At 40.7% G+C, this 21,488-nt stretch overlaps 1 protein-coding gene across 2 annotated transcripts in view; it reads left to right on the forward strand.

Moving 5' to 3' along the window:
• Positions 1-21,488, forward strand: part of LOC124551056 — an 80,142-nt gene that overhangs the window by 47,476 nt on the left and 11,178 nt on the right. Inside the window, exons 7-10 of one of the 2 annotated variants that reach the window (XM_047125931.1) lie at positions 4,180-4,643; positions 10,023-10,250; positions 14,901-15,005; positions 17,215-17,405. In XM_047125931.1, coding sequence (XP_046981887.1) covers positions 4,180-4,643; positions 10,023-10,250; positions 14,901-15,005; positions 17,215-17,405 — 988 coding nt within the window. The remainder of the gene's footprint in view (positions 1-4,179; positions 4,644-10,022; positions 10,251-14,900; positions 15,006-17,214; positions 17,406-21,488) is intronic. The other variant, XM_047125932.1, reaches the window with a different exon arrangement.

The following is a 21,488-nucleotide window of genomic DNA, read 5'->3' on the forward strand; positions in this document are numbered from 1 at the left end:
AGGAGTATGGCACGAGGAGCATGACACGAGAATTTTATATATAAGGATGAACCACTAATTAGCAGTTTGTGTTTACAACACAAATAGTCACTGTAAATACACTTGAAAAAGACAAATGTCATGCATGAAGTACCTGGTTCCAAAATAAACAAAAAATTTCATTTATAGTACGGCCAAACTTAATCAAACAGCTCAAGCACCACTAGCTTAGTCACACCCATTCACAAAATTGTAACTTGAGTGTGAACGAAAAAGTTGACATGTCACAATGTGTAGCAAGGTTGGCAGTTAGAATAGCCGCTGTGCGACACAACATAATTGTGCAGACGGTAGTCAGATGCTCACCATAATTTCTTGCAAATCGAAGCGTAAGTTGAGAACCACTTGACCAAGGACTGCCATCAAGTAGGTGTTATGCTAAGAATCGGGAATCACCAGATGCTATGCAGCAGACACCTCTGCACCCGATTCTCAAAACTGGCAGACAAGAACTCAGCCTGGCACCACAGTGGACACAGGTTTCTTGCAAATTCACATGCCAAGAACAAGTCGGGTTCCACAAATTGTGCGAAGATAGCTTTTTCAACAAGCAGTTTTCACAGCCTCAGCTGACACTCACTGGACCCGCAGCAACCAAAAACACAATCTTTAGGAGCGGGCCGAGGATACTGTCAGCCACGTCACGGCGTTTACTCCAGCCACTGTGCAATAAACCACTTAGCCGACCATCAGTTCAAGATTGCCTTCTGGCCGCAACAGCACTTAAATGCTGGTCCACGGACCTACCCTTTACAGGCGACAAACCACTTGAAAAGCTACTGTGGCCAGAGAGGCTAGTAATTAGTGGGAACTATCAATATCAAAAAGCGCTTGCATGGCAAAATTTGTGTAGAATGCCATTTGTATAACTGGTTTGGAACACTGCAGTTTTGTTATCATATCTGTGCCACAGGTTAACAATTGTACCACTAGACACATGGTCTCATTTTAAATTTAAGTTGTTACTTCACAGTGTTCCCATCGTCATACTCCTTACAGTATGATAAAGGAATAAAACAGTTTCTGTGCATTTTGAGGTCCTCCAAAACTTCATAAATAAATGAAAAGTATGTTTGCAGTTCAGAAAATGAAGAAACTGATATAACTCGTCATTGGTATCCAGTGCTGTGTGACGTATTCTCTCACAAAACACGTCTCCATTAAATATTCTATCCTCTCAAAAAGTATATGGACCCCTTTTAGAAGAGTCTGAAACTGGAGGAATAGCAGCCCATCATTCCTATAGAGCTGGTGTTGGAATATGTGATCTGAAGCTAAGTTCTAACTCATCCTAAAGTTATTCAGTTGAGTTCAGGTTGGAACTCTTGGCAGACCAGTCCATTTCAGGAATGTTGTCCACAAAACAATTGCCTTAAAGATGGTGCTTTATGACAGGGTGGTTTTGTCATGCTGATGGAAACATAGTGTTCATAAAGTTCCTGTACTCTACCTAGTACACAGTGCTGTAAAATGTATTCATACCGCTCTGCAGTTTGCATTTTCTTAAGCACAGTAAGGGACCAACCCCCACCCCCTCAAAGGAAAGCACTCTTGTACCCTAGGACCACCTCATCTTTATTTCTGTTGGCCCTACACATGGTGGCAGGTAGCATTGTACAACCCAAACACTTCCATGACATTGGATATTGCTTGATTCATCAATCATTTCTGATCATCCACTGTTCAGTGGAGTCCCTCTATACACCACCTCAAGTGTCGCTTGGCATTCACTACAGAAATATGTGGCTTATGGTGAGCTTCTGAACCATTTTACCCTTTTCCCCTTAACTTCGTATGCAGAATCATTGTGCTACCTGGCGTGCTTCTAATACTTAGGAACTTAAAAGTGATTCATTTTGCTGATTTCAGGTGATTTTTAACAACCACCCTTCGCAGTGCTCAGTGGCCGCTGTCTGTCTGTACGTGAAGTGTCCTGGTCATGATCTAGCAGTGGTTTTCTCTTTGTGCTTCCAGTTCACAATCTCTTCACCAACAATTGACTTGAGCAGTGGGAAGGTTGAAAAAATGTCCTTAATGGATTTGTTACTCATGTGACATCCATGTTCAAAGTCACTGAGCTCAAGAGCTTACTCATCATGCAGATGTTGACTGAAAGGCAACGCCTGACCATTTATAATTTTTAAATAAACATACTAGTTCCTGTTAATGGTCACTTCAGTGATACAAAAAATATCTTCAAAATGTCACAGACCCACCACTGGCAGGAACCTGACCTTGCACACATTTAGGATGAAATGCTTCAAATGGCCTTCATCACACTTAACAATGTGTGTAATTTGAATAAAGGTAAAAACGTGATTCGCAGACCACCTTCTGTTCCGCGAGTTAGCTACTGTCCACATTCGATGATTTCTAGCTCGTTGAAGCTTTATTCACCTGTGTGAGCAATGGTCTCTGGTGAAATGACTGACTCCAAATCTTCACTGCATACAGTTCCCGTCGCAATGTTCTCTCTCTAACTGGTGAGGCTGGACCTTCACTCACTGCCTGCAGCAAATGCTGTTGGGTTTGGAAGGGATTTTGATTCACAAGCTGTGAAACATGTCTCCAGTCCCTCTGTCAGGATCTTTTTCCAACTGCAATTCTAAAGTGTTTTGTGGCCATGTGTGTTACACATGAAATCAGCAGAATGAATCACTTGTAAGTTCCGAAATGTTAGAAGCAGGTAGCACAATGACTGTGCATAGGGAGTTATGGAGAATAGGGTACAATGGTTCAGAAGCTCACCATAAGCCACGTATTTCTGTAGTGAATGCTAAGCGACACTTGAGGTGGTGTAAAGAGGGACAGTGGAACACCGTTGCTTGTACATATGTTAGACAGACTCTGTGAAATAGTAACAAATACAGCAACTTCGCACACTGTACAGCTGTGGGCATAGCCAAACACTGTTGCCTCTTTTTGCCAGTCTGTAACATCCATACATTTACCCATGTTTACATACAATGTCCACTTGAAATATAAATGTCTCACTCATCATTACTTCTTTATGCTCAGATAGTGGCAGTGAATGTGCTGCTCAATATGTGACTCGATTGCTGTGCCACCTGTAGAGGCTTAATGATTCACCTGTACTTGCACACTCAGACAACTAATGTTTATCCCTGGTACTGGCAGAAGTTGAACTGCCTCATTTACAATGTTGCCAACCTTAAAAAGTAATTGCGGAATAGCTGTTACCAAATGTCTCGGGCACTCAACATTATATTACATTGTGTGTTGCTTGTTGTTTTCTTTTCTTATTTTGAAATGAGTGGTGAGACTAATGCAGATCTATCACGAGGTTCGAGCATGACTCTTGCGACACCAGAAGGAATCGGCATCCAAACGTCAATTCTGGTTTTGCAGAAACGTAGATCATGGTTGTAAGGTGGCTGTCCTGTGAGAGGTTAGTTGGACTTACTTCCCCTGCACCGTTCCTCAGCTGTTCAGTGTTCACAGATATAATTTGCTTATGCTTGCAGCTGGCAGCTGATCGCATTAAAGTAACCACACTGAAAGTCTTCCCGTATAGTGCGAATAGAGTTATTTTCGGTTCTACTTCCACTCAAACTACCTATCTTAGCATTGTCAAGTATGGGTCAAATGTCCGACAAAAGGGCTCTGAAACACGCAAACTAGGGCTTATACACTACAAATTTGAAATAGGTGTCCTGCAGATTTTATGATTACTGAACTGGCTGGATGCTGAGAAACACATTGCATTAAAGAAGCTGTCTGTTCAGAGGTGAGAAAATGCTGCTGCTTCTCAACAGAAGCAATCACTTGCTGGAAGTTTAAACAAAGAGCAAAGAAAAGAACAGGCAAAGACTATTTTGGAAAAAGCTGTTTAAGCTTTTGCAGAAGCAAATATTCTACTCAAAAAGCTCTTATTATCTAGAATAAAAACTATTAATTCTGTGTTATTTTTATTTTATTTCCAGTAACTGTATTTTTCATTTTCTTTTAGTCTTTTTTCTTTTGTGATCTATTTGTCTTAGCCACATAGAATGGCATACTTTGTGTAATGTAAAAATAATTGGTGATAGGACCATCTCTCTGTATTTGGTAGCTTTCTACAGTGTAACAATGTGTGTCATTCTCATTTCCATTATTGTACAGAGAAATATTTGTCGACAGATTGTCGGAGGTGGTGTTCTGTCTGCCGTTGACAAGGACACGTCCAGCAATGAAAGTGAAGACAGTAGAGAATCGATGTCTGAAGAGATTGTCACAGCAGCCACAAATATTACAGAAGCTGTACCATTGGAGGCGAGTGATGCGGGACCTAACAGTGCTGCAGTGAATGACGGAGAGAGCCCGTCTGTGGGTGGCAGTACGTCTGGAGCAGTTTCTGAAACACAGATCCCACTGACAGGTGCTGGCGAATGTCTTCCAGTAATGGACGAGTCTGCTGATTTTTCTGTTTCAATCCAGAAGAGCGAAGAGAATTATGACGGGGAGTTGAATGCGGTGAGGAGGAAATCGACAAGAACGTGCAAAGGTCTTCGGTACCACCAGTTCATGGTAGAAGGCCGTCTCAAGAAAGGCCATCGTCGGCCACTCTCTCGTGGCTCATCTGAGAAAGGAGGAAAGGTGCTGAGGTAAGCATGGTGGTATGTATGCTGTTTGCTCCACAGGGCAGGGAAATAAGTGCTGGGTGGCATTCAGGTCCCTCGAGTCGTACTGTAGTGTATGTATGTTCAGCAACTGAGTACTGGGTGTCTTCTGTGCCCATTCAGGTGATCAGCCTGTTTAGTGGTGGTCATTCCAAAATAAAATGCCATGTGGTGGTCACAAGTTAGTTGGTAAACACGTTATTCTACCTTGGCAGTGTAGGATTTGCCTGTAATTGGATTGGTGTATATGGCAGTGGATGCATGCATGTGACAGGTTTTCCTGTGAGAATGATTGCACAGCTAGGAATCTCAGAGTAGAGATAATGGTATGGGAATATAGTATGATTCGACAGGGACGTTACAGTGGTTAGAAGGGCAACAGTAGGTTGAGTGGGGAGGATGTCGGGGAGAAATGATCTGACTTCTGGATCGACTTGAGAAAGTCACAACCTTGGTGGGGTAATGTATTGAAACATTTGAGGGAAGTGAGGTCCTGGGTGCCAAGGGGATGCTGCTGAGTTTCCTCAAATCAGGTCTCTATTTGATGCAACTAAAATACTTGAATAGTTGAAGCAGATTTGTTAGAACTTTCTTAAACTACACCTTTATATTACTTTCCTAGATCATCATCATTCAGATGTAAGTATTTGTCATGTCTCTTAGGAGTAGATAAATTCTCTCTGCATAAAATTCTGCCACATATTATTGCAGGCAGCCTGCGACATAATCTCAAAGTTCCTCGCAGTTGAGCTTTGGGAACCAAGGTGTTTTACTGTGGATGTAAATAGATGACAATCACTTGGAGCAAAGTCTCGTCCATTGGGTGGTTGTGAAAAAGTGCCCCAGTTAAACTGCATGCAACAATTCTCATGTTCGATGGGTTGAGTGTGGCTGAGCAGTGTCATGCAGAAATGCCACACACATCACACTGCTTGCTCTGAATGCCTCTTTGATGAACCTTAATGCCTAATGGTAGGCTTCAGAATTGATCAACCTTCATTCAGTGCCTGCTTCCCACCCCCCAACAAAGCAATATGTGTTCCATACATGGTTTCAGTTGTTAACCAATTGAAACCTTTACTTTCTAACTTAAAGCATGTGACATGCTTGGTTCATGTGCATCTCAGCGTTTGTGAATCCATAAGGAATGAATACAGCCTTGTGGATCAGTTCGTCTCTGCCATGAAGAAGAGTCTTCTGAAAGCCCCAAGACGTGTTGTTGCCCACAGGGAAACCATTGGCCTGCCCCCTCCAAATTTCTCAGCCATTACTCATTGGGGATCTTGGATTGAGTGTGCTGCTATGTTGTGTGAGAATAATTAGAGAGTTTTTGCTTTCTTTGGATCCAGCCAATGCAGGTGTAATTTCCAAGGCACAGCAACTTCTGTTAACGGAGAAAATACATAATTTGCAGAGACAACTGTATTGCATCCATAGTTAAAAGTACCTGACTGCAGCTATTAAATAATTAGAAGAAAAAGTCTGGGAATGGAAAACCAATGGGATATTTTTACTTCTGTGAGGGGGCAGTTAAATGGCTTTGCCAAAGACAAACTTGAGTCTAATCTTCAGAAGAATCTAGACATTGAGGAATTCGCCACATCTGTAGAATGGCCATTTTGAGTGAATACAAGGTTTGCCCCACTGGTTTCTGTGGATGTTGAAAGAAGCTTTAGCATCTACAAAGACATTCTATCTCCTAATAGAAACAGACTTATTTTAAAAGAATGTAGGTATGCTTGATGTCCTGAGGTACATGTTTTTTCCTTCTTTCAATGAGTGATAATTTGATGTACGTGTTTTGATAATGTGATGTACACATTTGTCATTCAATAAACTATAATAGAGGAAAGAGAAATTGGTAAATTACTTGAATGAACCACACTGTTTATCCCTTTTTTTACCTCACTGCAGTACCTTTTAACTTCCTTTTTTTCATCTGAAATATGCACCTAAAATCCTAACCCCGATCATCACATATCGTCAGTGTACAACATAAATTTCAACAGCTTTGGGATTGTTTGCCACTTGAAGCTGTATTACAGAATGGATTTCACATTTATCAGGATTTTCAATTGCAACATTAACTTTGAACAGCTACTCTAAGGAAACAAAAAGCAATTTGGCTTCTTCAGAATCAAAGCTCTAAGCACAATGACTTATTGTCTGATATGGTATAACAGTTTGTCTCCTATAAACCTGTTGTTGTTGTTGTCTTCAGTCCTGAGACTAGTTTGATGCAGCTCTCCGTGCTACTCTATCATATGCGAGCTTCATCATTTCCCAGTACTTACTGCTACCTACATCCTTTTGAATCCGCTTAGTGTATTCATCTCGTGGTCTCCTTCTACGACTTTTATCCTCTATGCTGCCCTCCAATGTTAAATTGGTGATCCCTTGATGCCTCAGAATATGTACTACCAACCGGTCCCTTCTTCTTGTGAAGTTGTGCTACAAACTCCTCTTCTTCCCAATTCTATTCATTAGTTATGTAATCTACCCATCTAAACTTCAGCATTCTTCTGTAGCACCACATTTCAAAAGCTTCTATTCTCTTCTTGTTCAAACTACTTATTGTCCATGTTCCACTTCCATACATGGCTACACTTCATACAAATACTTTCAGAAATGACTTCCAGACATTTAAATCTATACTCGATGTTAACAAATTTCTCTTCTTCAGAAACGCTTTCCTTGCCGTTGCCAGTCTACATTTTATATCATCTCTACTTTGACCATCATCAGTGATTTTGCTCCCCAAATAGCAAAACCCCTTTACTACTTTAAGTGTCTCATTTCCTAATCTAATTCCCTCAGCATCACCCGACTTAATTCGACTACGTTCCATTATCCTTGTTTTGCTTTTGTTGATGTTCATCTTATATTTGCCATTCAAGACACTGTCCATTCCATTCAACTGCTCTTCCAAGTCCTTTGCTGTCTCTGACGGAATTACAATGTCATCGGCAAACCTCAAAGTTTATATTTCTTCTTCAAGGATTTTAATACCTATCCCGATTTTTTTCTTTTGTTTCCTTTACTACTTGCTCAATATACAGATTGAATAACATTGGGGAGAGGTTACAACCCTGTCTCACTTCCTTCCCAACCACTGCTTCCCTTTCATGACCCTCGACTCTTATAACTGCCACCTGATTTCTGTACATATTGTAAATAGCCTTTCGCTCCCTTTATTTTACCCCTGCCACCTTTAGAATTTGAAAGAGAGTATTCCAGTCAACATTGTCAAAAGCTTTCTCTAAGTCTACAAATGCTGGAAACATAGGTTTGCCTTTCCTTAATCTTTCTTCTAAGATAAGTCGTAGAGTCAGTATTGCCTCATGTGTTCCAATATTGCTAGAGTCCAAACTGATCTTCCCCGAGGTCAGCTTCTACCAGTTTTTCCGTTCGTCTGTAAAGAATTCGCATTAGTATTTTGCAGCTGTGACTTATTAAACTGATAGTTCGGTAATTTTCACATCTGTCAACACCTGTTTTCTTTGGGATTGGAATTATTATATTCTTCTTGAAGTCTGAGGGTATTTCGCCTGTCTCATACATCTTGCTCACCTGATGGTAGAGTTTTGTCAGGGCTGACTCTCCCAAGACTATCATTAGTTCTAATGGAATGTTGTCTACTCCCGGGGCCTTGTTTCGACTTAGGTCTTTCAGTACGCTGTCAAACTCTTCCCGCAGTATCGTATCTCCCATTTCATCTTCATCTATATCCTCTTCCATTTCCATAATATTGTCCTCAAGTACATCGCCCTTGTATAGATCCTCTATATACTCCTTCCACCTTTGTGCTTTCCCTTCTTTGCTTAGAACTTGGCTTCCATCTGAGCTCTTGATATTCATACAAGTGGTTCTCTTTTCTCCAAAGGTCTCTTTAATTTTCCTGTAGGCAGTATCTATCTTACCCCTAGTGAGATAAGCCTCTACAGCCTTGCATTTGTCCTTTAGCCATCCCTGCTTAGCCATTTTGCACTTTCTGTCAATCTCATTTTTGAGACGTTTGTGTTCCTTTTTGCCTGCTTCATTTACTGCATTTTTATATTTTCTCCTTTCATCTTACTTTATTTTTTCATATAATTTTCCCTGTGGGGAACAACACGACTTTTCATAATGTTGCACCAGCTTCTTCGACCCCCCTGCATAGAACTTCTCTGCCTGGGAACTGAACCAGTTGACAGTACTGAGTTTGTCACCTTCAGACCGTTGTGTACAAAGCCTTTGTTTCTAGTGCAGGGAGAGGCAAAAGTGGCTGGGTGTTAAGATTGGGCTGTAACGTGGATGGTCAAAAAGTCCCCAGTGGACATGCTGAATCTTATCGTCAGTACGGGCGGTGATGTGTGGGTGCATGCTGTGTTGGAGGTGGGCTGTCACGAGCCACAGTTTACAGCTTTTGGATGGCGCATCTCAGTTTCGTGAGTGTTTCGCAGTAAGCGTCAGCTGTAATTGTTCACCCCCATTCCATGAAATGAGATGAAAGAATACATTTTCACCCCCCCCCCCCCTCCCTCCCTCCCGCAGAGAATGGCAGCCATCATTTCTCGACCAAAGTAAGGAGATAAGTTGACTGCATTGACTGTTACTTCGACCCTTTGTTGGTGTATATTCACATTTCATTGCCCATAATAATATGGGGAAAATCATCTCCATCTTGTTGATAGTGGTCTAAAAACACTGATTCACTTGATATTTTATTCTCTTTGTGTGTGTTGGTAAGAATTTTTGGAACCCACATTGCACATAATCTGTCGTATCTGAACTTATGTTAGTTGTGTAAATAGTCGTGCAGCCATCATGAGGAAATTAATCAGCTAGAGCACAAATTGTCAGTTACAGCACAGCTTTAGGTGCACTTATTGAAAAGTTTCAGTGTTTTGGATATTGAGGCTGTCACTCCAATCACTAAATTCATATGGACATTTCTAAAGAGTCGGCACCAAAGTTTAACATGTCCTTCACTCACTTCCAGGCCTGTAAGCTATATACTACTCCTGATGACTCTGAGCAGCTTACATCCTCTTGAACACAAAAATTGAATTATAGAACACACTTCACAACCAGTGGGACCAGTGATTTTCGAAGTGATTATTGTGTGTACTTTCACTCACTGAATGAAAACAAAGGCTTCTGTGGCTTTTAAACAGTCAGTAGCTGCCACTTCATTTGTACAACTTTATCGTGAGCTGTTAATGTTTAAATACAAGCAAATGACCTGCTTTTTGAATATGCCTTGTGTGAAGATACTGTGTGGTTACAGTTTAGCAACAATAATCAGTTTTCAAAATGCCAGTATTCCACAAACACAGGAGTGCTGTACTAATGGCCCCGTGTTGTGATTGTTTTGTTATGTAGGTCCAGCAGCTGTGCTCTTGCAGTACACAGTGCAGGTGTGCTTGCTTCGGTTCCTGTGACATCACCTTCGGATGTGACTTGTGCACTTCCTTCAGTCGCAGTTCCACCAGTAGGAAGCTCAAATGCATTGAGCAGCAGCAGCAGAGATGTCTCGTCAGGCAGTGACCGTTCTGATGCCGAAATGGACATGCCGTTGGAAATGAGGAACCGTTTTAGCAGTCCAGACAAGTAAGTTCTGTGCAGCCATACTCTATGTAGTGAAAAATGGAACAGTTCTTACCAACAAAAACTAGTAGTTAGAATAATATGACTGATGGTCATTTATGTCATAATAATACATTCATTAATCATAGAGATGCTGCCAATACTTTGTCGTTTTAAGTGGTCCCGTGGTATTTTTGTATGCAACAATAGCAGATCTGTAAGGCAGGAATTCAGTGAATAGCCCACTTGTATGTGTGATAAGAAATTGCAGAGTAAATGTAAACCGAGTGTAGGGATTTTTGTGCTGTTCAAATGGCATGCCGATTGGGAGTTTACTCCACTATCGACTCTGCTGAGTGTGGCATAAACAACACTCATCACTTTCCCTCAGTGATGCTGGTTTTCGTGGAAAATGGTGTACACTTCTCGTCAGTGCGCTATTTAAACAACCACAACAAAAGATCAGAAACCCTCACATTTAAATATGAGGAGTTTGCAATTTCTCACCATAAGGTTCGGTAACACTGCTAGTATCCAGGGCTGAAGTATTGTCATCTGCAACAATTCTATAAAACACATTGCCACTCTTATTACTGCTTTAGTCGTTGTATTGTAGCAGACTGTGAAACGTGGCAGCTCCAGTGTTGATCTGCACCAATGAATTGCTTTCTATTTGTGGAAGGTGTTCAACCTGTGTAGATGATTTGTTGAATGCAAGTGCAGTATGGTGACAGCTGTTTATTGTGAAGCAAGATCTATGAATGGATAGGGCACTTAAAACAGAGGAGAACTTCTCTATGTGATGGGGAAAGATCAGGCAGGCCATTGAGATCAACAACCGAGGACAATTTGGAAGCCATTGGCGGGCATGGTGATGGTAAACAGACGAATCAGAGTGGAAAAATTTTCCAATACTTTACATATCCATCATAGTTCAGCATACTCCATCTTACATTACAGACAAAATTTTTGGAAAGTGTGTGCAAGGTGGGTTCCAAAAGAATTCTCAGCACAGCTTAAAGCACAAATTATGGACATGTCTCGTAAACATTTGGGAGTTGCATTTTTACAGCAAATTGTTACTGTAGACAAAATGTGGGTGCATCATCACGAACCAAAAAGTACGGCTGCAAGCAAAGTTTGGAAACACCCATCATCACCAGAAGTAAAGAAATTTAAACATCAAATTTAGCTGGTAAGATCATGTTAACACTATTCTGGAACATGAAAGGCATGGTAGCCGTTCATTTCACCCCAAGAGGCGAAACTGTGAACAGTGAGAACTATTGTGATGTGTTGCGAACTAAACTGAAACCTGCAATCAGATTCAAACTTCGTGAAAACTGCAAAAAGGTGTCATTCTGTAGCGATAATGCTCATCCACATTCTGCCAAATGGACATCCGAAACAATAGAGGAGTTGGTATTCGAATTGCTTAGTGCCCGTCATACAGTCCAGACTTGGCTTCAAGTGATATGGAAGGAAGCACCCAAGGGAAGAAGATTTGCAACCAATGCAGAAGTCAATGATGTAGTGCAAAACTGGTTACATGTGCAACCAAAAAACTTCTTTTCCAACAGAATCAAAAAACTTGTGAAATGTTGGTCAAAGTGTGTTGGAGTGCAGGGAGGTTTCATAGAAAAATTACGTATGTTTCAGTTTTCTATCATTATAATAAATATTTCTTTTTTCATAAGTCTCTTTACTTTTTGACTTTTCCTCATATTTGTACTCTGGACTTTCTTGTCAGACCTGCAAAAGATTGATATAGGTGAGAAAAAGATTACAGATACCTTTAATGAGTCAAGAGTTATTTGATGTGAAATATTTCAGACTTTACAATGTATGTTTGTTCAGTAATACACAATATTTGCAGCATATGATTTTTTAAATACAACAGCCAAATGTAAACTAACTTGTACTTCAATCATTTTTCTTCCTATCATTTTATTTTTAACGTTAAAAGTACATTTTTTTTTGTTTCCAAGTCTTTGGGTCACTTTATCATATCCATTGACAATCCTGTTATTCATCGACTACTTTCCCTGGTGATTGTCAGTTGATGATGTGGTCTTCAGTCCACAGGCTGGTTTGATGCAGCTCTCCATGCTACTCTATCCTGTACCACCTTCTTCATCCCCGAGAACCTACTGCAACCTACATCCTTCTGAATCTGATCAGTGTATACATCTCGTGGTCTCCCTCTATAATTTTTACCCTCCACATTGCCTTCCAGTACTCAGTCGTGATCCCTTGATGCCTCAGAACATGTCCTACCAACCGATCCCTTCTTCTAGTCAAGTTGTGCCACACATTCCTCTTCTCTCCAATTCTATTCAGTACCTCCTCATTACTTGGTGATCTACCCATCTAATCTTCAGCATTCTTCTGTAGCACCACATTTCGAAAGCTTCTCTTCTTGTCTAAACTATTTATTGTCTGTGTTTCACATCCATACATAGCTACACTCCATACAAATACTTCTAGAAGACACTTCCTACCTGTTAAATCTATACTTGATGTAAACAAATTTCTCTTCTTCAGAAACTCTTTCCTTGCCTTAGTCACACTACATTTTATATCCTTTCTACTTTGACATTCATCAGTTATTTTGCTCCCCAAATAGCAAAACCCCTTTACTACTTTAAGTGTCTCATTTCCTAATCTAATTCCCTTAGCATCACCTGATTTAATTTGACTACATTCCATTATCCTCATATTTCTTTTGTTGATGTTCATCTTATATCCGCTTTTCAAGACACTGTCCATTCCGTTCAACTTCTCTTCCAGGTCCTTTGCTGTCTCTGGCAGAATTACAATGTCATTGGCAAACCTCAAAATTTTTATTTCTTCTCAAGGGATTTTAATTCCTACTCCAAATTTTTCCTTTGTTTCCTTCACTGCTTGCTCAATATATAGATTGAATAACATCGGGGATATGCTACAAGACTGTCTCACTCCCTTCCCAACCACTGCTTCCCTTTCATGCCCCTCAACTCTTATAACTGCCATCTGGTTTCTGTATAAATTGTAGGTAGCCTTTTGGTCCCTGTATTTTACCACTGCCACCTTCAGAGTTTGAAAGAGAGTATTCCAGTTAACATTGTCAAAAGCTTTCTCTAAGTCTACAAGTGCTAGAACCGTAGGCTTGCCTTTCCTTAATCTATCTTCTAAGATAAGTTGTAGTGTCAGTATTGCCTTATGTCTTCCAACATTTCTACAGAATCCAAACTGATCTTCCCCCGAGGTCAGCTTCTACCAGTTTTTCCGTTCGTCTGTAAAGAATTCATGCAAGTATTTTGCAGCTGTGACTTATTAAACTGATAGTTCGGTAATTTTCACATCTGTCAACACCTGCCTTTATTGGGATTGGAATTATGATTTTCGTCTTGAAGTCTGAAGGTATTTTGCCTATCCCATACATCTTGCTCACCAGTTGGTAGAGTCATGGCTGGTGCTCCGAAGGCTATCAGTAGTTCTAATGGAATGTTGTCTACATCATACCTCCCATTTCATTTTCATCTACGTACTCTTCCATTTCCATAATATTGCCATCAAGTATATCACTCTTGTATAGACCCTGTATGTACTCCTTCCACTTTTCTGCTTCATCTTCTTTGCTTAGAACTGGGTTTCCATATAAGCTCTTGATATTCATACAAGTGGTTCTCTTTTCTCCAAATTTTCCTGTAGGCAGTATTTATCTTACACCTAGTGATATACTCCTCTACATCCTTACATTTGTCCTCCAGCCATTCCTGCTTAACCATTTTGCACTTCCTGTCAATCTCATTTTTGAGACGTTTGCATTCCTTTATGCCTGCTTCATTTACTGCATTTTTATATTTTCTCCTTTCATGAATTAAATTCAATATCTCTTCGGCTGGCCAAGGATTTCTACTAGCCCTCGTCTTTTTACCTGCTTGATCCTCTGCTGCCTTCATTACTTCGTCCCTCAAAGCTACCCATTCTTCTTCTACTTTATTTCTTTACCCTGTTCTTGTAAGTTGTTCTTTAATGCTTTCTCTGAAAGTCTCTACAACCCCTGGTTCTTTTAGTTTATCCAGGTCCCATCTCCTCAAATTCCCACCTTTTTGCAGTTTCTTAAGTTTTAATCTGCAGTTCATAACCAATAGATTGTGGTCAGATTCCACATCTGCCACTTGAAATGCCTTACAATTTAAAACCTGGTTCCTAAATCTCTGTCTTACCATTATATAATCTATCTGAAGCCTTCTAGTGTCTCCAGGCCTCTTCCATGTATACAACCTTTTTTCATGATTCTTGAAACAAGTGTTAACTATGATTAAGTTATGCTCTGTGTAAAATTCTACCAGCCGGCTTCCTATTTCGTTCCTTACCCCCATTCCACATTCACCTACTTCTTTTCTTTCTCTTCGTTTTCCTACTATCGAATTCCAGTCTCTGCAGTGACACTACTGAAATGCACACAATAAGTTAAATGACAGTCAGCTGTTTTGTCCTGCAAAACTCTTTGTTTTCTACTGTGCTTATCCATTCCACTTTCCTTTTGTACCTGCACACTACTCTAATTGTGGTGCAATTCAGTAGTATGTAACTTAAAATGTAACTTAAAAATCATTCACTTTCTTAGTGAAAATGAGGCTTTCCTCAATCCGACAGATCTTATTTTCCTTTTCTTGTGTCATCCAGCTTGCAGAGGATATACACCTTAAAATCTAAATTTGAGAAGCCCGGGAAAGATGTCCTGGAAGACAGCATGCCGGACTCACCTGCTAAAAAGAGATTCCGTGCTGCGTAAGTAATAGAAATATTCTCTCATTTAATGTATGAGAATAAAGATGGCACAAATTTAAAATTCCTCAGTACTTAGGATTAATTTAGTAACAATATGACCAGAAGCTTGTTTTACTTACTAGGAGAGGTCCCCAGGGATGGGATCAACTTCTTGAAACCATCTATATGGTATTGAAAGTTAAGGTCCGAGCTATCACATCCTACAGCCATTAGTCCTGATGGGCCCTTGTTTTTGAGTAATTGATGAAAAAATTTTCAATTTTAACTTGTTGCTCTACAGGTTTAAAAAAGATATAATGTACAAACTGATTGCGTAGTGTAGTGGTTATTGTACAGACCTTGTACACACTAGGAAGTGGCTTCGAATTTTTTTTATTTTTATATCTTTAGCAAAATGACTTTGATCAATAATTTTATTCAATTAATTGGTTTAAATGTACTTCTTTATTTCTGTTCTTTTGTCACATCATTTTAATCACCATATTAGCTTTTTCAGTTGGTCTCATTATTTCTTTGTATAATTCTTTTTGCACTTGGAATTGCTGTGTATGTGTGATTTTAATTATTTCCAATATTAACATTGATTTAATTTCTTCGGTTTCATTACTCTATATTTTTGTCCATGTTATTGCATTCATTATTTCTAGTCCTCGTTTTACTTTAATTTCGTTTTACTTTCTTTCTTTTCTTTTCTTTTCTTTTTTTTTCTTTTTTGCTTAAAACTTCATCTGTGTTGTTTTGCCCATATTGCATTAAGAGTTTATGTTTCAGATGTTTGTATCACTTTTACCATCCAAGAAAATGTCCGTCTTGTAATGAAAATAATATTTTTGATACCACTGCATTCATTTTTTTTTTTCATTTAATTGGTCAGCATTCTCAAATTTTTAAATATTATGAAAGATAAGTAAAAATAATCAAATTCACATGCACAAAGATTCCGACTGGAAAAATAATGCTGGGAAGGAAAAAATGAGAGCAATTGAAAAAGTTAATATGGTGATTAAAATGAAGTGACAAAGGAATATAAATAAGAGATTACATTTAAAGCAAGTAATTGGTGAGAAAAAATTTAAAAATAAAAATAAATTTCACAGCACTTGATCAGACATCAACCCACAACCTCCTGCTTATGACTTCGGACATGTCCGAAAGAACAGACACCATATCCAAATAAGTATATAATTCTGGCAATACCGGCCATGACCTTCTTCTTCTGTGAGGATGCACATATATTCCCTGAACTCTTATGGGACTTGGTAAGAATGTCTTCCACGAGTAATGAGTGTGTTGGGGTGGGACACTACGAATGTAGTGTGCGAACATACAAGGTGAGAATATGAGTCTTGCAGGAGGTGTGCGCGAGATAGTCCCTGAAGTCACACTATCCTCTGTGCCCTTGGTGGCTCAGATGGATAGAGCATCTGTCGTGTAAGCAGGAGATCTCAGGTTCGAGTCCCGGTCGGGCACACATTTTCATATGTCGCCGTTGATATATGTCAACGCCCGTGAGCAGCTGACTGTATTAATATAATTCTAATTCCTGCTTATGAGGCTGGTGTTACAAGCATTATGCTACACAGCTATTCTGTATAACATTTCTTTTTCAAAGTTGTAGAATGGTATGCTGTATTATGAAATTTTTTTCATTGATTACTTGCAATTGAGGGCACACCAGGGTGAATGGTTGTAGGGTGTAATACCTGGACCTTAACCAACAGTACCGTGTGGATACTTTAAAAGGCAATCCTATCACTTGTCAGTCTTCTTTCCCTGACAGACTAGTAAATTATGCCCTAATGTTAAGTAAAAGTCAAGACACCTTAACTGATAGTATTTTTGTAGTACTTTCCCTCTCATGGTGCTTGACAGTATTTGAGCGAAGGCAAAATAAATTGTAGTTTCAAGGGCTGCACAGAGAGCTTTATTTAGAAAGATAAGATGGGTATTATTAAATCCCAGATGAATTTTTTGCATTGAAAAAGGAGCTATAAATGCTCCAAAATGACTTGCAAGTAAATATATTTAGTGGCTACATGATGAATATCTTTACTTACACAAATTTTTTGAGGTGTTACTTTGTCTGCAGATGTTGGTGTATTTATTATTTTTCTGTAGTGCAATATGCAGAGAGGAATTCTTCTGCAGCTGCCCCACGACTTTCCCTTGTCACTGAGGAAGAACTGTTGGGTATGAACTTTACTTGTAGGGATTTCAATCTGGAAGAGAAGATTGAGGCACTGCCCTCCCTCAGCCTGGAGGAGTTCCAGATGAAGAAGAAGGCTCGCAAGAGGAAAGTCGCCCCTCCTCTGCCACCTCCAGACTCCAGGCTGCCTCCGAAACAGACAGTTCCCTCACCGGCAGTTTCTCCAGACAGCACTGAAGGCACCAACATTGCAGGTAACAATCTGTCCCTGTTGTCTCAGACTTAGGTACGCTCGAATGGAATCCTCGCAGAGTTTTAAGTGTATCAAATCTGATAAGTCCTTGAGTGCTAGATGGCTGTCACCGAGAGTAGAGCTCCTGACAACTGGGACTATTTTTGTCCTCTGTTGGTTTGACAAAGCAGTAGAGAACCCTCCAGAGGTGAGCTGAAATTACACTTGCTCACAAAGGTTAGTCAGTCGAATGGAAAGTGAACGGTCAGCTCGGCCACCTGGGAAGTAGTAAGCCGACCAACAATGATCAGTACCCATATGTAACTCATTTTCATCATGCACTTCATGATAAAATCTGCATTGAACATATTAATTGTTAGTACTAACACTATATCCAATGTCAACAATTTCTGGAGAGAAATAAACAAAACATGTAAAACTGAAACAGTTACAGCAAAATAGATACTACAAGTGATGAAGGTTGCCTCTTTTGAGTATTAGCTTTCAATATATTGATAAATCAAAACTTGCTCATATTAAACAGTGGTGTTAACTGCAATATGAACCTCTCAGTCCCAATATTCTGATACACTGTAGGTGTAGTAGCCACCAGAAAGATCGCGGGAGGCGCACATTGGCACGGCGCGTCACGGACGGTAGTTGCCGCAAGTAGAGTCCCGTCCACCAGAGGGCACGCGAGAATTTGGACGCGACCTCTGCCGGCATGACAACAACAACAACAACAACAACTCCGGCAGCACGGGCCGTGCCCAGTCAGTTAACATCGGGCATGCCTAGGACACAGTCTCGGTCTACGCTAAGTGAAGTGCGACGTAAACGTGAACAGTGTTATTACACAATTGGGTGGTTGTTGTTGTTGTCATGCCAGCAGTGGTCGCGCCCGAATTCTCGCGTGCCCTCTGGTGGACGGGACTCTACTTGCGGCAACTACCGTCCGTGACGCGCCGTGCCAATGTGCGCCTCCCGCGATCTTTCTGGTGGCTACTACAGTAGGAGTAGCCAATGAGGAATCCTTTTACTTTCGTTTTCAATGTTTTGATATTTCCAATTTACTGCTGGCAGCCTTTTTGACATTTGCTACAGAAGGTGTTTGCTAAGGGAGAAAGAAGTGTATGATGAGGCCATATTGTAATCCTCTCCATTGTACTTAAAACACATACCAAGTAAAACATGTGGAATTAACAAATCAGCTATGACAGAACATTGCCTGAGGAATGACTACTAAATGCGGTCTGAAAAGATTAGAATCTTCCCACCGTATTGAGATTCAATTATGAAAGAATGACAGAGATTTGATTTCAATGCAACAGTTTTTACATTCCAATCCCCCCCTCCCACACACACACACACACACACACACACACACACACACACACACACACACCAGTTTGATGCCACAATTATTAAAAATTGTTTGAAGAATGGCATGATTTCTGGCAGGGCCATATTTGCTTGGATTAGTGTTTATTTATACAACTATCGACAGTTTTGTTTATGCAGCCATTTTCAAGTGGGCTTGAGTTAAGACGACAAATAAAAGTTGTAAGACCTATGCATTTACAACAATCATCCAATGTATTTCATGATTTAATGCTGTAATTATTTATGAAGGGTGTTCAATAAGTAATGCTACCCTCTTTTTTTTGGCCTATTTCAGTTGGAAAAGTGTGCAATGGTACATTGTGGAATATTCCTGCTTCAGTCCATATAGATTCATGAAATTCTGATTGGTGGTGACATTACACGCAGCAGTCAAAATGGTGTCTCTAATGGAGAATTATCATTGAGTTTCTTTCGGTGGAAAACCAGAGATTTGCAGATATTCGTAAATGCTTGCAGAATGTCTGAAAAACTGGCAGTGAGCAAACACATGTTGCAACAAGGTCGTGCAAACCTGTCCAGTCTCCTGCATGCCGGCTGGCCGCATAAATTTCTGGCCCCTGCAGTGTCGGAATGTACAGACACTCTGTTTGAGGTGAATCACAATCAAACACCTCGCTTCACAACATGACGTTTCTTGGCAGTGCTGACACACTCGTCTACATGTTGGAGTACTCAAAAGGTGTGTGCTCACTGGGTTTGTTGCTGCCTAACAAGACCACAAAGAGCAACAAAGGACCATCTGTGCTGTATGTACGTTATGAAGCTGATTGTGACAATTTGTTGTCAAATGTCATTACAGGTAGTGAAACACTGGTTCATTACTTCGAAATGGAAACAACACAGCAATCCGTGGAGTGGCGCTGCACCACCACTTCTCCAAAGAGAAAATTCGAAGTTGCACCCTCAGCTGGTAACATGATGGGAGTAGTCCTCTGGGACTGATGGGGTTATTCTGTTGAATTTACTCCCTCATGGTGCAACAATCAATGCTGCAGTGTTTTGTGCTACCTTTTTGAGCCATTAGTCTTCTGACTGGTTTGATGGAGCCCACCACAAATTCCACTCCTCTGCCAACCTATTCATCTCATAGTAGCACCTGCAACCAATGTCCTCAATTATTTGCTGGATGTATTCCAATTTCTGTCTACGTCTACAGTTTTTGATCTCCACAGCTACCTCTAGTACGTGGCAAACTACATCGTGCAAGTACTGGGATTTCCTGTCCGTTGTATGCAGTGAGCTGTGTGCTAGATTTTGACAGGGATAGTGAGACTTAACCATTTGTACATCGCACAATTAAGCAAAGTTACAGAAGCACCTGTGTCCAATTAAAAGTCAACATGACAGCCAGCAGTTTGTAGTGATACAAATAGTTTGTTGGAATGGCGTTGCACTGCATCTGGGGCCAGATGAGGACACAGCCATACTTGAATTACTGCTAAAACTTGTAGTCGGTTTTGAAAACACTGCATTCACAGAATGTGCACGAGACCTGTTATTGTGAGAGTGGGCAGAATTGGCATTCTTTTTCCAATGTGAGCAAACTGCCTGGACATGACTTTTCTTACCACACGAGTAACATGTCGCGTTGCACGAGGGGCAGTCTTGCCGCTTATGGCTAGCAAAACAGTGACGGCAAGGCTTGACTAGATTTATAGGGGTGGCTACTTGGTTAAAAGGCTTTCTGTGTGTCTGTGTGTGCGCTCGTTGTGGTGGCTGAGTGGGGCGGTCGTGGGGAGAGGATGAGGAGAGGGTGGTATGATAGGTGGGTGGTTGGTTTCCTCTCACTACAAAACAAAATGCACGCATGTTTAAAATACACTTTATTACAGGAACCAATTGACTACGTAATGTTAGTGATGTCCAATCTGAAGTTCTGTTGTTAACGGCAATCAAATAACATGTACTAATTCATGAACCTTATCTATGTCCATATCACACACACACACACACACACACACACACACACACACACCACGAAAAGTTTTGCATCACCCCAGTTCCCATAACTCCTGAAGACAGACGTTAACTATGGATATTGTATCGTGGACACAGTCCCTTTGACTGTTCAGAGATGTCACTAAACCTGCCCAAAGATGTAAACAACCATGCTTGAGTAGCACCTATTAGACGGAGGGGGTCCAACAGCCACTCAGTTCCAGTCATTCCACCAGCAAGGAGGTAAACAGCTTGTGTTGTCTGTAGTTCAACCATGCCTAGATGGTCAATGCCACAGTTCGATCGCGTCTGCATTATAACTTTGTGCCAGGAAGGGCTCTCGACAAGAGAAGTGTCCAGGCGTCTCAGAGTGAACCAAAGCGATGTTATTCGGACATGGAGGAGATACAGAGACAGGAACAGTTGATGACATGCCTCACTCAGGCCGCCCAAGGGCTACTACTGCGTGGATGACCTCTACCTACAGATTATGGCTCGGAGGAACCCTGATAGCAACGCCGCCATGTTGAATAATGCTTTTCGTGTAGCCACAGGATGTCATGTTGCGACTCAAACTGTGCGCAATAGGTTGCTTGATGCACAACTTCACTTCCGACATCCATGGTGAGGTCCATCTTTGCAACCATGACACCATGCAGTGCGGTACAGATAGGCCCAACAACATGCAGAATGGACTGCTCAGGACTGGCATCATATTCTCTTCACTGACGAGTGTCGCATATGCCTTCAACCAGGCAATTGT

This window comes from Schistocerca americana, chromosome 9 (genome assembly GCF_021461395.2).
Source record: "Schistocerca americana isolate TAMUIC-IGC-003095 chromosome 9, iqSchAmer2.1, whole genome shotgun sequence".
Classification (NCBI taxonomy): domain Eukaryota; kingdom Metazoa; phylum Arthropoda; class Insecta; order Orthoptera; family Acrididae; genus Schistocerca; species Schistocerca americana.